The 14,488-nt window shown below is 37.6% G+C and overlaps 1 protein-coding gene across 2 annotated transcripts in view; it reads right to left on the reverse strand.

Annotated features, from left to right (window-relative positions):
* Positions 1-876: 876 nt before the first annotated feature.
* Positions 877-14,488, reverse strand: part of LOC139122535 (bifunctional 3'-5' exonuclease/ATP-dependent helicase WRN-like) — a 52,017-nt gene continuing 38,405 nt past the window's right edge. The window contains exons 22-29 of one of the 2 annotated variants that reach the window (XM_070688011.1): positions 14,156-14,329; positions 13,396-13,508; positions 12,557-12,725; positions 11,968-12,072; positions 4,821-4,917; positions 3,939-4,004; positions 3,041-3,288; positions 877-2,398 (exon numbers count right to left, since the gene is read on the reverse strand). In XM_070688011.1, coding sequence (XP_070544112.1) covers positions 2,075-2,398; positions 3,041-3,288; positions 3,939-4,004; positions 4,821-4,917; positions 11,968-12,072; positions 12,557-12,725; positions 13,396-13,508; positions 14,156-14,329 — 1,296 coding nt within the window. In that variant the 3' untranslated portion in view covers positions 877-2,074. The remainder of the gene's footprint in view (positions 2,399-3,040; positions 3,289-3,938; positions 4,005-4,820; positions 4,918-11,967; positions 12,073-12,556; positions 12,726-13,395; positions 13,509-14,155; positions 14,330-14,488) is intronic. The other variant, XM_070688012.1, reaches the window with a different exon arrangement.

Raw genomic sequence — 14,488 nt, forward strand, 5'->3', positions numbered from 1 at the left:
CCTTTAAGCCAATGGCACGTACCACAGACTTGACTGACAAGTGTTTTCTTTGAATCAAAATTTTAAAAAATTCCTAATTTGGTGTACAAAGTCAGAAATCTTAATAAGTTGGGGCATTTTGCTTTTGAGTAGCAGTCACAATCTGTAAGATGTTGAATTGTGATCCAAAGAAAAATGTGTAGTCACCACTTTTTTGCTATTGTTTAGAGCAAGCAGTACAAACAGCTTGGTTTGCCAAATAGAACCAACAGTGATGGCTCCAAGGTTGTTGGGTCAGTACAAATTAACATAACAGGGGTGTTATCAGGATTAAACACCTGCTATTAAAAGACAAAACCACCTGTGTGACATATTTCTAGAGGAGAGAGGCAATTCAGAGTCAGTAAAAAACCCCATTTGATAGTTCTGAGCCAGTGTGATTTGGTTTATAAAAGTGACTAAGGTTAAATCCTCAGGTTGTAGGTCTCTGCAGCTACAGATGTGATTTCTTCCGTACACCCCTATTTGCATGTAGAGAGATCCAACTTTCCCTAGCAAATACCAGGATTATTCCAAAATTTCTAGGTGGAAAGACAGAATCCTCGTCCTTCATACTCAGCTGACCTTACCAGTCTCTAATTTTCACTATGGTGGGAGGCAATGCTGCTGCTTATTAGTATGGGAGCAGTGAAAATGAAAGAATCATATAGTTTGGGTACTGCTGAGTCAATTCCTGATGAAAGAATGTGTTGTAGGGCTTATCAAGAAGACTTAACTGGAATTAAGGTGTAGGCATATCTCACACTTCTGTTCAGTGGCTTGTTCTGACCAAGATCAACTCTTCTGAATATATGTATGTTGGAAATGTTTGTCTATAACTTAAAAACAGAAAACAACTTGATATTTCCAACTATAATTTATTATCAAAAAAATATTCAATAGTAGAAATCTTGACATAGGGAATACAGCACCTTTCAAATATATAAGGGAAAAAAGATTATCGAACTTATGGTCAAAAGTAACTCATTCAAATTCTGGATAATCAGTATTTTGCGATGCAAAAACTACGAACAGGCATCTAATTTTTTACAATTCATGGTCCTACTTGTGCACTTTCAAACTATCATAATCAAGTCTAGCCTACATACACATGAATAGAATGGACCAATGGTAGGATTAGATCATACTTGAATGACAGAATGTGACCCATATTATGCTACAACATGATAAAGTGGTGAAATCTCTCAGACTAGTGGATAAATCAGTTGAAAAGTGTACATAATTGCATGGGTAATTTGAAGAAAGGATAAACACAATTTGAATAAAGAATATTTCAGTAGTTTTCATTCATTTCCCAACACCATGTCATTGATAGTGGACAGGTAAATACTTGTACATCCTTTAACTCAGGTCAGTGGGACTTCCCCTCCCTCAAGGTCAAAGTCTCAGTCAGAGATAACAGTAATATAATCACAGTACCCCTTTTACCCACCCCGACCCCATTTTTCTTTCTGTGGCCAATCAAAGTTAAGGAAAAAAAGAAGGCAGCGCATCGAAAGTAGTTTTGACAATATTAAATTACTGGTGCAGTAATCACATTGACTCAACATGTTGCTTCACAAAAGTCCTCTCTGAGAGGGATTCTTCCCTTTTTGCATGGAAAGGTCCATTCTTTCATATAAATATGTATTTGGAATTTTCAATTTTGCATTCTACATGAGCGCAGTCTTCATGCATCACTAGTGCAATTCCTAAGATGGTATAACTATGTGTATTGATATATTTTTCCCTAGTAAATGTGTATAGCTGGTAAGATTTCCCCAGTGTCACCCACAGACACACACATGGTACTGACAATGAACATTTAATTACTGTATCTTCATAATCTCAAACTCAAGAGAAAAAGCAAAAATCTTGAACTTGTGAATGGCAGTGTTGATAAAATGACAGTTACCTATCACGGAGCTACTATGACAAAATCTATACTACCGAGTTGAATTCATAGCCGCTTTTTGGTACGCACTGATAGAATCTGGCTGAGTCACTTGAAGATTTCATATCCGGAAAAAGCTGAGACATACAAGGTTTTGAAAGCTTATTTATTGAAAAGACTGTTTCCTTTCATTTTCTTTGTTGTTCTGGAGCTCTGACTTGAACCCTTCTTGGCAGAACTCAACCAGCTTGGCAGTTTTCTCTTCAGTGCACTCTGTGGCTGGGAACTGGATTTGTCGGAGCTGATCGGAAAGCAACTTGAGAAAGAGTTGCTTTTTGAAAGGGATGGTGCAGGAGATGGCCTGTTTGGTACTGGTGTGTCTGCTGCGTAGGACTGGATACGTTGTTGGCTTGGTGTTGAATGTTGGCTTGCCCAGACAGGTTGTGAAAGCTGTGAATGTTGGCTTGCCCAGACAGGTTGTGAAAGCTGTGAATGGGAGTATTCCATCAACACAATGAGCTTTTCTCAGATGAGTAGTACAGTACTTATGGCTTTGCTATCATTCGTTTAGTTATTTTTTATTCTCTCTCAAAAACAAGGGTTGTCATTACACAATAACATAGTGACATTTGAAGTTGACTGTATCTTACTATCAAAAACACACTGACACACTTCTATTGGCCATATCCAAAAGACAGTGACCCCTATCCAGAAAATTAAAATAGGGTGACCAATCCCCTTGCCAGTGTCCCTAAAATATTAAAAGCAGAGATGCGGTATCTTTCTGATGAGAATGAAATATAAATTTGACTTTCAGAAGAATTTGTGTATGCAATTCCCAACTGAAAACCCACATCCCAGACCAAAGACCACTCCGCTATGGTGACTTTTCTGTACATTTCCAAACCATCCACATGTGCCTGTTCAAATTATACAGCAATTTGATCCGTCAGGTTTATCATGGTGACAGACATCATTTTCAGCAAGGTCATCACCAAGGCATCTGCTAACACAGACCCTGGATCTTCTTTATATACAAGAAATCAATCAATGTGGTATCACTGATATGTCAGTTTTCCAGCTCCTGCAACAGACCCTCAATTTGAAATATTTGTATTTGATACTTACAGATGACTCACTGGCCCTGAATTGTCTGCTCACAGGCTGATTAAACTGTCTTTGTAACGCCATCTTGGATTGGCTAGCAGTGCTCTGGCTGCTTGAGGCACCAAAGTCCACATCATCATCAGTGTTATTTTTCTGTTGTACTGAGGGCATTCCAAACTGGACCTGAAGTATTGCTATGGTCATTCTGATTTGGTGATATTCAATGTCTTCTGGAAGCAACTCCTTGATAGGTTTAAGTTTACTGATGTCTGAAAAAAAAAGTCCAATTAAAAAAAAGAATTTCTGCTTTACTAGATTTAATGCCAATGCTTCATTTTAAAGTTCATGGAGAGGGCTTGGCCTGACAGTTCATTGGTGGAAAACAAAGGTAAAGTGAAATTTGCTGAACATCTTTTTGTGACTGGTACACAACTTCAGAAATTCTGGTTTAAAATAACAAACAAAGTCTGAGATAACTTATAAAATCAAATGGAAGGTGTGGAATATTTGATCTACAAATTCATCGACCTCATACATTCCACAAAATCCAGTATGGTAACTGTGAACAGAATGCCTCATTATAGAAAACGGATTAACCCTTTTCACCACCATGGTTTGGCACAATCACCAATGGTGAGTGTGGACCTGGTTACAAAGAAATGAGGGAGAAAAGGTAAAATATTGCATCAGCCCACGAACACAATACCAGGACATCTTGGATCCATGGTGTGGAGCTTATGTTATGGGTCTCGTTTAACTCTCATTGATGTCAAGAACAGACAAACTAATGTTTGATGTAGGACACAGAAATACACAGGGCAGATTGTGTAGAAGGAAAGGATACCTTGTGATGAATGCCCCTCCCAGGTACATAAAATAGTAAATGTATACCAAGCTGATAAGAACTTATCATTCTCACCGGAATTGATAGGTGGCGCTCTTATGACATCTGTCACGGTCTTCTGTATTTCTGGTGTCAACCCAGCTGAAATACAGTATTTACTAGTATTAACATTTCCAAATGTATAAAGATGCAAGTTTATTTCTTTACCTGTCTGTAATGTAAAGATTAGCCAAGTGGGCCCTCAGAGTGACAAAATCTACTTAGCCTAGCCAGTGGATAACTACAGAAATTACGAGTTTGCAGTTCTGCGACATTTTAAAATTTACTTATAAACATAACTGAAAATTTATTTGAATAAATAATTGTTGAAATTTCAAGTAAAACTTTAGCATGCAATTTCAAATAAATTTTAAAACATCCAAGCTGTCTAAACAGCAAGCTGTGATAATTTCTGTTAAAGTATCTTACAAAATGATTGGAATATGTTATTGTGCAGTTACTGCAATGGGCAATTCAGAAATCTACAAATAATTTATATTTTCCAAAAAACCAAGAATGTTTAATTTGTCAGCACAAGATGGCATCATCCTTGGTTAAAAAGACATAACATACTGCTATATCTTATCATCACTTCCTTGAAAATAAAGTGGAAAAAAGAAGTTTCAATTTGCATAACCAAAACAAACTATATGATCCACAAATTTAAGTTCAGCATATACATGTAGCAACCTCAACCTTCATCATGATTCAAATATGCAGGATAAAAGTTAAATCCAATAATGAACTTGACTTATCAACTTGAATCATTTCAGTTCTTCTTTTTTTACAACATCTTTCCTTCCATCCTATTGGTGACAAAGCTAGGTATTGTGTCCTTGGTTTAATCAAGGGATTAATCCACACGGCCACAGCCTCCAAACAAAAGCCATTTGCACATATTTGCATCTCTTTTCTTACCTTTCAGAAAGTCCACAGGGTACCCCGCCTTGATCGCTTCAGATAAATGATCGCAAACTGTACTGACTTTGATATTTCGTGCCTTTGCAACTTGCTCCTGTTTGTGAATAAATTATTGCAGATTATATTACCAAATTGTACAAGATTTGATGAAAACGAGTAATTTTTGATCCTGCTCAGTTGAAACCTTTCCATGTCATAGGTCACCAAGAGGTCAAAGTTCAGAGAGTTATATAAGTGTGAAAGAGATTTTTTCGTGAGATATCCTATTTACAGAATCAGAAATGTCTAAGAAACTTAATTTTTTTCTAACCGTTTGCAAAGTAAAACGACAAACTTGAGAAATGGGGATGAATAGTTTGAACCCTGTTCATAGTGTTTATGCATGAAGTGGATGTTTGTCACATCCAGTGCCAATATGCAGATCTGGAAAGACATTGTGACTATCAATAGGCCATGCTATACTGTGAGTGTTTATACTCTCAGTATTATAGTACAGATGTTACATCAAATTTATTCTTAGTGGGTCCATAGTCACTTGTAACATTCATGGACTTTTAAGGACTTGTTCTATCAACAATTTTCAAGGATTTTTTGAGGTCCAAAATACCATTTTCCAGTTTTCAATTTTACAATATGTCATTTTTGTATATCATTTTACATATCATTTTTATGACATCTCTACTGATCATCTGGTCATTTTTGAAAATTGTGGGTGGATTATTGATTTACCAGGACTTTTCATTTCCCTATTTCATTTTCCAGGACTTTGAAGGAGGCTTAGAAATTCAAAGCCTTTGAAGGACTTTCCAGGAGCCTGGACCCTGTTTGTATTACCTTACATGTACCAATATAACAATCAACACCAATGCACCAGTCACATGTTCTTTGTTTGGTAAAGAAAGAAGAATCATGACTTGAAATATTCAAACTTTTTCTTTAATAGAGTCATGAATAATTTCTTGTTATTCTCCTTTTTTGTTGTCCAAACACTGATAACAATCTTCTAGTTGACAAATAATAAAATTGTCGGCAATAACATCGGGTGTTATACTCTGGTCATTTTGACACTGGGGACTCAGGGCCCACTTCTGGCGAGAAAATTGTAAGCCAATTAAGAAGCCAGACACTAAAACTTTTTGCAAGTTTGAGCAAGCACTAGTCAATTTACCAAAATGGGGAAAAACTCATCTTCATCAAATTACATATAGAAATCTGAGGGTATGCAGTATGTTGATGAGAAACAATTTCATGTACAATACTGATGAAAATACAAATTATAAAGGTTTTGTCTGATCTGTTTTGTCTGTGGCTTTCCCATTGAAAAAGGTTTTTTTGGCAACTGATGGGGTAAATTGCACAACAAAATTAAGAGATTGTCTTAACATATAGATAGTGTCTCTTGTACATAAAACACATATATGGGGTTCACATCTAGGCCCAGGGCCGGCCAGAACTAATCCGGCAGAATATGAGAAGATAAGCTAATCTTTTGTCCGCGTTCACATTACGTTCAACGCTGTCCTAGCCTAGATCATTTGGTAGCGTCTAGCCGACCGTTGACCTTATACAGGTCAAAATACATGCATCAGATACATTCCAGTTCCTACATAGAAAATCATGTCATCCAAAATCAACTTTCAAGGGCCTAATCAAAGGCGAAACATTAAGGTACATGAGGACATGTAACAATGAAGAAGACTTCAACAACAAAGTCAAAACATTTAATGAAAAGCTATTACTGCGAGAATATCCACAACAAGAAATATCAAACATCAATGCGGAAACAAATTACGCTACACGAAGAACACATTTAAATCACAAACAAACGCACAACAACAACACAAATAAATTGATATTTGCTACCAAATATAGTCCACACATCAAAACAATAGACATCAAACAAGCACTCCTGAAGAACTGGGAAGAAATAGAAAAAGACCAAACACTAAATAATTTATTCACGATGAAACCGATCATCGCTCACAAATGAAATCCAAACATTGGCGACACACTCATAAATGCACAAGTACACAATCTTAGAGAAACGACCGAACAAAATGAAACACAACAAACTGACCCAAACATAAGTATTCTAGCCTCCTTGCTAGACGAACAAAACACTGACAATAATTATTATTATCGTCATCGCGATAATTGTTGGTACACCCAAGCCCCAATATACTTAGGGAAACCGCTGCGAATATCCCTATATCGCAAATTAATTAGCCAACAGTATTGCTAGTGCACCAGATCATCTTGCAGTTTGTTTATCGAAAACACTGCGGGGTGCTTATGCGGTGTCCCCTAGACAAAACACTATTGCAGAAGCCGTTCATATAGCGTGAACGATGGTACATTAAAGGATTAACTTTTACAAGTTAAGTTACATTGCTTTTGCCATTTTTTTGTTGAATTGCTGTGGTAAATTCCATTGCCTAGGGAACATGTTGAAGCAACCAAATTCGACAGACTTTCCCTGAAGAAAAAGTGCAGGAGAGAAAACGATAGGTACTGTCATGACTTTGGCTTCGTTTCGTTGTACAGGCGTTGTCATCATAAATGCCGTTATTACCACTGTCTCACAAAAACTATAATTTGCGTCCGGCATTGAGTTGAAATCCGTATTTTGAACTGTTATTTTTATAAAGTGATCAGTTTACGTCGAGGTTTACAGTGTGCGTAGTTTTTCTATATGATGTACAACATGAACCTTTTCACGTTAAACACCCATCGCGCGAAATGTCATCTTACCTCAAGCATGTACTTCGACAATTTTCCATCAAACGGACGGCTTCCTTGAGAGAAATTCAAAGTCTCTAAATTAATAATCTCGTTTAAAAGAAGAAACCGATTTGCCGACCGACCGCTTTAAAGTAGATGCGTATTCTTAGAGTGACAGTGAGAATAGACAGTTGTGTAAATAACTCGTATTTTATCGGCCGTGCACCGATGTAGTTTCTAAAAAGTTACTACTTGTAAAACTTCCAGGCTTCGAGGTTCTGTTATCCGACATGTCGTAGCGAAATTCTGTGAGAACTACAAGTAATACAGACAAAGTTTGGGTTTCTGACGGTTTCCGTGTATGAGCTGATTATCAAGTTGAAATTATTGTGTGGATAGTCGTTGCTGCTGGTCCGCGGCGTGGCGGGAATTTGTCACGTACAAACATTCTTCAACTGTCAGCCATATAAACCTCTACAGTTTTCATCGACGGCTTTCGTGGTTTCGAAGAAGACCTTTTTTTCTCGGATATATTTCTGACAACCTCGGCTTAGAGGCAAAGTCGATGTCGTCTCGTAGTACACCCTGTACGAGTCTCGGCCTTGACATGACACAAGCAGACATACGTCACTGTTCAGTCACATTTATTTGGATGCGTCATACGGATAATATCATTATTCAAGGGGGGTATCAGACTAAAGTGGGCACAGAGTAGAGTTTTCTCAAGAAATGTAAAACGGAAAAGGACAGTCATATCATCAATTTCAAAGAATGCTGAAATGCCATAGTTTTTAATCGTAACGTATCCAATCGAGAAAGTAAACTTGGCATGACCCAAAGTTTGAAAATGTGTTGTCTTGTCTCCCGCGGCCTGGCATGGCCCGGAGGCAGTGACGTTTCGTACTTCGAATTCTGAGAGCTATCAAATCGTCATGATCAGCGGACACGAAATTACTATTTTCAAATTGCCATCACTGAAAAAATACAGAGAAATAAGAAAACACGGTGAGAAAAAAGGCATTTCATCGATGCTGTTGATAACCTTTCTTTCGCTTCTGATCTACCCAGTGCAAAACTGGTACCTTTTCAAACCACTCATGACTCAGAACCCAACTCATTCCAACTGGCCCCATACAACCGGCCCGAATTCAATTTGTTGGGAAGGCAACGATAGCTTTTCCTGCAAACGTAGACAGACCTGCAGTGTGCACTGAAAGGAATAGTTGGCGACATCTTTTCGAAACTCTGAAAATATAGCTAAAGAAGGAGCCATATCTCAGTCAGTACGGCCGAGGCAAACCTTAGCGTTCACACCGACTATGGGGACAGAGCATTTCCAGCATTTTCAAACGAAACGGAAAATAATGTCAAGGAAAGGCGATGACTTATTTTCTAAAGTTGAAGAAAATGCTCAAAATTTGGCTGTGTTAGTCAATCAATCGAAATATTTTTGTTCCAATAAAATCAAACAGTCTCGATTCTACCCTCTACTAGACTAAATCGACAACGGAGGGTGCATAGGTACGCGGTAGAACGTGTAAATCTCAAACAACGGGCGAATTGGTTTCGGGCGAGTTGATTCTGGGCTGTTCAAGTTGGAGAAAGTGCGAGTTAATTGTCATTCGTGCAAAACGGTCAAGAAAACTTCAGGAAAATAGGAAATCAATGAAATTTACCGCAGACGTGGTGATACACTTACATGTAGGCAAAAGCAATTTAACTTCATAGAAAGTCAATGCTTTACTTCAGTAATTTATCGGTCATGCAAAATGAACGGCCTCTACTTTATGAGACACCCAACGGTGTTTTGATAAACAGACTGAAAGATGATCTGCCAAACTTCATGCACATAGCGATAGTGCTGCCAGCTAATCTCTTTGCGATGTAGGTATATTCCCAGCGGTTTCCCTAAGTATATTGGGGCTTGGGTGTACCAACAATCACAGGTACTTACAGTTATGCTCAACGGAAAGTAGACGATGAGATTAAATGATACCTTGCTCAATTACTAATTTACATCAGACACTTTATTTCTAAAACTACACTAGTACCTCACAATATTGCTTGCGAGCGGCAAGTTCTCAGAGACAAGAATAACAAATACCAGACCTAAATGATTCCTTAACATAACAGTCGCTTGCCTGCTTCTCTGCCGACATGAGTGCCTTATCTCTTTCCACTGGTTTATTGCCGTAATCTTATACCACGATACTAATTACACAGCGACAAAAAGACAACTGTAGTTCTTGCTGAAATGAACGTCATCGCCGGGGTAGACCGGCCGACATTGTTGAGACACTGCTCAGTAAGTGTCAAGTAGATTGGATTTTTCAATCTTTAAAATCATGACTTCTGCTTTTGCCAATTTTCATTTTCTTTGACACTAAAATGCCTTAAAACAGATTACCCCTAATTCTTTGTATGAAAATGCCTCGACCTAACCCCCCTAATTCTTTGTAAAACAGGTCCACACTTACGATTGATAACAATGGGTATTTTGCCAAACCATGGTGGTGAAAATGTTACAATCAACTGCCACTCTGTAATTTGTGCTAGAGTGAAGATAAGTGTGGACAAAAACATTTGGATAAAACTGACTTAATTTGGCAATGTTATCACGCATGGGGGTCTCTAGCTATGTACCATATCGCCAACTTTACAATTACCTAAGCTACTGATGATTAATGTGAAATACTGTCTATGTGTCCACTGTTCTGTGTATCTCTTCTAGCAGTCAAACAGTGATGCAACTATTCTCATGCATACTCTTCCAAGTACATTTGATTGGGATGTTTAACGTTTTGTGTTTATTATATCCAATCAAATGAGACTTTGTCTATCTGTTATTCAATGGCTCAAAATTGATGAGGGTCAATTACAGATTTGTATAATCCTCTACAAGATTTACTCGCCAAACCAGAGAAACCATATAATTATTGTCTGTCTCAAGATATCTTTGCAAGAGCTTTTCAGACAAAACGTTTGATTCATGAATGATGAAGATGTTTCATTATTTGCCTTTTATATATCTCTTTGAGAGGCACATATGTTACTTCATGCTTCAGCCAACTTACAGTTGTCTTTTTGTCGCTGTGTAATTAGTATCGTGGTATAAGATTACGGCAATAAACCAGTGGAAAGAGATAAGGCACTCATGTCGGCAGAGAAGCAGGCAAGCGACTGTTATGTAAAGGAATCATTTAGGTCTGGTATTTGTTATTCTTGTCTTTGAGAACTTGCCGCTCGCAAGCAATATTGTGAGGTACTAGTGTAGTTTTAGAAATAAAGTGTCTGATGTAAATTAGTAATTGAGTAACGTATCATTTAATCTCATCGTCTACTTTCCGTTGAGCATAACTGTAAATCAACCAGTGATCGCGAAGCCTCCTGTAAACGTACATAATGTACGTTTACAGGAGGCTTCGCGATCACTGGTTGATTTAAGTACCTGTGCCAACAATTATCGCGAACCACGAACCACGAACAGTGAAACATAAATCTAAGGAGAGCAATCTCCAAAGAAAAGCGACTGAGGAAGAAACCACACACTGGTTTCGAAACGTAGCGTCAAAGGCCGGGGTCAAAGGATCACCCTGTCATTCGACAGCCAGATTACGGCTACGTCTCGCCATGGCTTATATCTACACCAATAGCCAAACACACAAAATCAAACACAAACACAGAGAACGAAAAAATAGTGTAGGCGATGTGTGCAGCCGCTTTCCCTTTATTACAAACGCTGTGAGATGATATTGTAGGCGATTCGATCCCTTGACGTGCCGTCCATCAGATTTTTCACCATATCTTCGTTCCAAATGCCTAAAAGACACTTGATTTCTTCCGTAGCCCAGATGACTCCTGTCTAAAATGATACTGAATCGTCGAATAGGTCAAAGACTACACTGCATGTCATCTACAGAGGGCGTCAACTGGGACCTGAGTCGGACAATACGCGTTCACATACGCTGTTTACTGCTCTGCCAGAGACCTGGGTCGGCCACAAACCACCCCTCTCGACTAGGACAGAAATTGTCCGGACAGTGGCCGGCCAGAACCGTTCACACCTGTTTTTTTGGTCGGCCACGAACCTGGCTAGGACAAGGGCCTAGTCTTTTTTGGCTAATGTGAACGGCCCTATAGTTCAACACCGTACAAAGCTATTATTTGTAATCTTGAGGGTATTGATAATGCCTTTGTTTGCCAGTTTAATCTCCAAATTAACCTTGTAGTGGGTATGTAAAAAATTTTGTCGAACTTGGCAAACTGGCGAGTGAATAGCAGGAGCCCTGGGACCAAAACATGAAACTATACTTTACAATACATTAAAATACTAGGATGGTGAAAAATTATAAAAGAGCTGCAACTAAATATTGAAGTTTGATATTATCTTAACTTTTACTTCGTATTACATTCCATAACTTACCAAAGTCTGACTTTTCTCATGGAAGAGTGTATAACTCTGCATTACAGTATCGGACAAAGACGCAGGAGCAATGCTGCTACGTTGAAACACTGTGCCCTGGGGATCCTGTAATATCAAGAAATTTTCAGTAAGGTAATATACAAATTAAATGAAACCATCGCAAAAAAAGAATTAATGGTCATAAACATTAATCCATTTTCGCGATGGTTTCATGTATCGTGTATAAAACCAGGGTCGAATATATGCATGGTCACCCATTCATTCAGTATCTTTCAACATGTCAAGCAAAATAAATAGTATCTGGTATCAAACAAAATTCATGAAAAATGGCCGACTTTGTCCCTTTAACAGCAAATGAAGTTTTCACTGACTGGGAAAATCAAAAATTTAATTTTTCCCAAAAGAGTTACATGTAACAGACAATTGCAGCCAATTTCCAATTTCAAAATATTAGTAAATTTTACTAAATTTGTTTCTCTAAATCAAATTTGAATGGTGACCGCTGATTTTCATTCCTGATTTTGAAAGAGAAAATAGAAAATTTGCTGAAACAACTTTAAGAGACAATTGACAATAAAAATGACATTACTGTGTTTTTTCCTTTGATATGACTTGGTACTGTGTTGGTAAAGTTGTCAGACTTTACATCTTTCTCTCGGCAAAATTCCTTCAGCATCTCAACAAACTTAGCACCAAACTTTTCTGCTCTGGCTTCGGATATGCCATCAATCTTCAGAAGTGACTTCATGGAGGTAGGTCTGATTTCAAAACAGAATTGACCATTGTTCAAGGGTCAAAAACTCTAGCTTTAAATTATTTTCTCATATTTTTCTTTTATATGATAATTGCAAGTTCTTGTTCTACTTCCCCAAGCATGTTTTTAGGAAATTTTTCATTATCTAATAGTTTTGAGGAAACCAAAAATTTCATTTTTTCTCCTGTACCGTCAACATAACACTTTGAATTTTAAATTTTGGTAGATGTCGAGTAACTTATTTCTCTAGTATCAAAATCTTTGCAAAACAACAATATTTTTTGGGAAACTGAGAATTTCCTGCTCAGGTATTTTTTAACTTCTGTCAAATAGTTTCTCAGCGTACTTTTTCATAAGTTCAGCTATATTGCTGTGAAATTACACACATAAAAAACCTACGAAACAATTTTTTTCCAAGCCATGTCAAGTTCCCCACCCATAGGCTACAAATACCCTACAGTGGGGAAATAGCAGCTACATGTAGATGTAGATAATTTAGGACTTCAGTCAAATTCTAAACATGGTGCATATCGTGGCGATCAAGTTCCCCTGTCCCGGCACTATCACTTGCGATCAATTTCCCCTGTTGCCCCACGCTCCCCCCTCCCTGTGGAAAAAACTGATAGATGAATGATGAAGTCTGATCTTATCAGAAAGAAGACATTTCTTCTTACCTGATTCTTGCCAAATCTAACAGGTTCTTGTTGTTGGCTATCATGTAGGGAGCAGCTCCTATGTTGGATGCAAGTTCATTGCGTAGTATTACAAGTTTACTATACAGCACACCCTGCAAAGTAAAAGTATTCATGGAGTTGTACAATCTTCAAAATGAGTTTAAATCTAAATTATGAAATATGATATACATCAATACCGTGTAACAACACAAAAATTCTAAAATCAGAAACTGATTTAATTTTAGCAACTTTCACAGAGAGAAAGTCTGTCAAAAGGCCTTTTTAATGTCATTATTGCCCCTTTTTACACACACGTCTGGTTAATCAGTTTTCTTGTCAACATTTTTTTATATAATATATATTATAGCCCAAATATGGGACTATGTGCCCAAGGGCAGGTGATCAATTGTCTGATTTCTCGATTTTTTTTATGCTAAAATTTTCTTGAACCTGTATTTCCTATGTAAAACATGAGATTTGATCATCATTTTGTCAAGTTGAAAATCGTTTCAGACCACTTTCAGTCAAATGATGACAATGTGAACAGCCACGTTTCATTGATTCCTATGGGGCATGTGACATTCCATATAGGGGAATGTCATAAATAATAGTATATAAATACCAAAAGCTGTGACAAACCTCCAATTATTCATGTCAACATTTTTTCCTCCAACCAGAAGATAGCTCTCTTGCACCAATGGAAGTGTAAAGCCATGTTCACCCAATGCTACATTGACAAAATTGTGCATGGCAACTATACCTGTAGCTCTTGTTCCTCAGGGCTGATGGGTGTCTGTGTTGGTTTAATCTCTCCTCCACTGCCAGTATTTCCAATCACCATCTGTGTCCAGCCACCAACTGGTACACTGGGCAATATCTTCGGTATCACTGGGCATTCAACTCTCTCTCTTTCCTTTTCACAGTTCAAGAGTTCCTGAAATGATACAAAAATTACTACATTTGTTAATGTTTTAACACTACACTTAGATATTTACAGGCATCAACAAGCAACTTTTAATTATCTTTCCCTGATACTCAAATTTTCCACCATACATGTATATTTAAGGGACATAAGCTGTAACTTGTGGCAAGT

Source organism: Ptychodera flava, chromosome 22, assembly GCF_041260155.1.
Source record: "Ptychodera flava strain L36383 chromosome 22, AS_Pfla_20210202, whole genome shotgun sequence".
Taxonomy (NCBI): domain Eukaryota; kingdom Metazoa; phylum Hemichordata; class Enteropneusta; family Ptychoderidae; genus Ptychodera; species Ptychodera flava.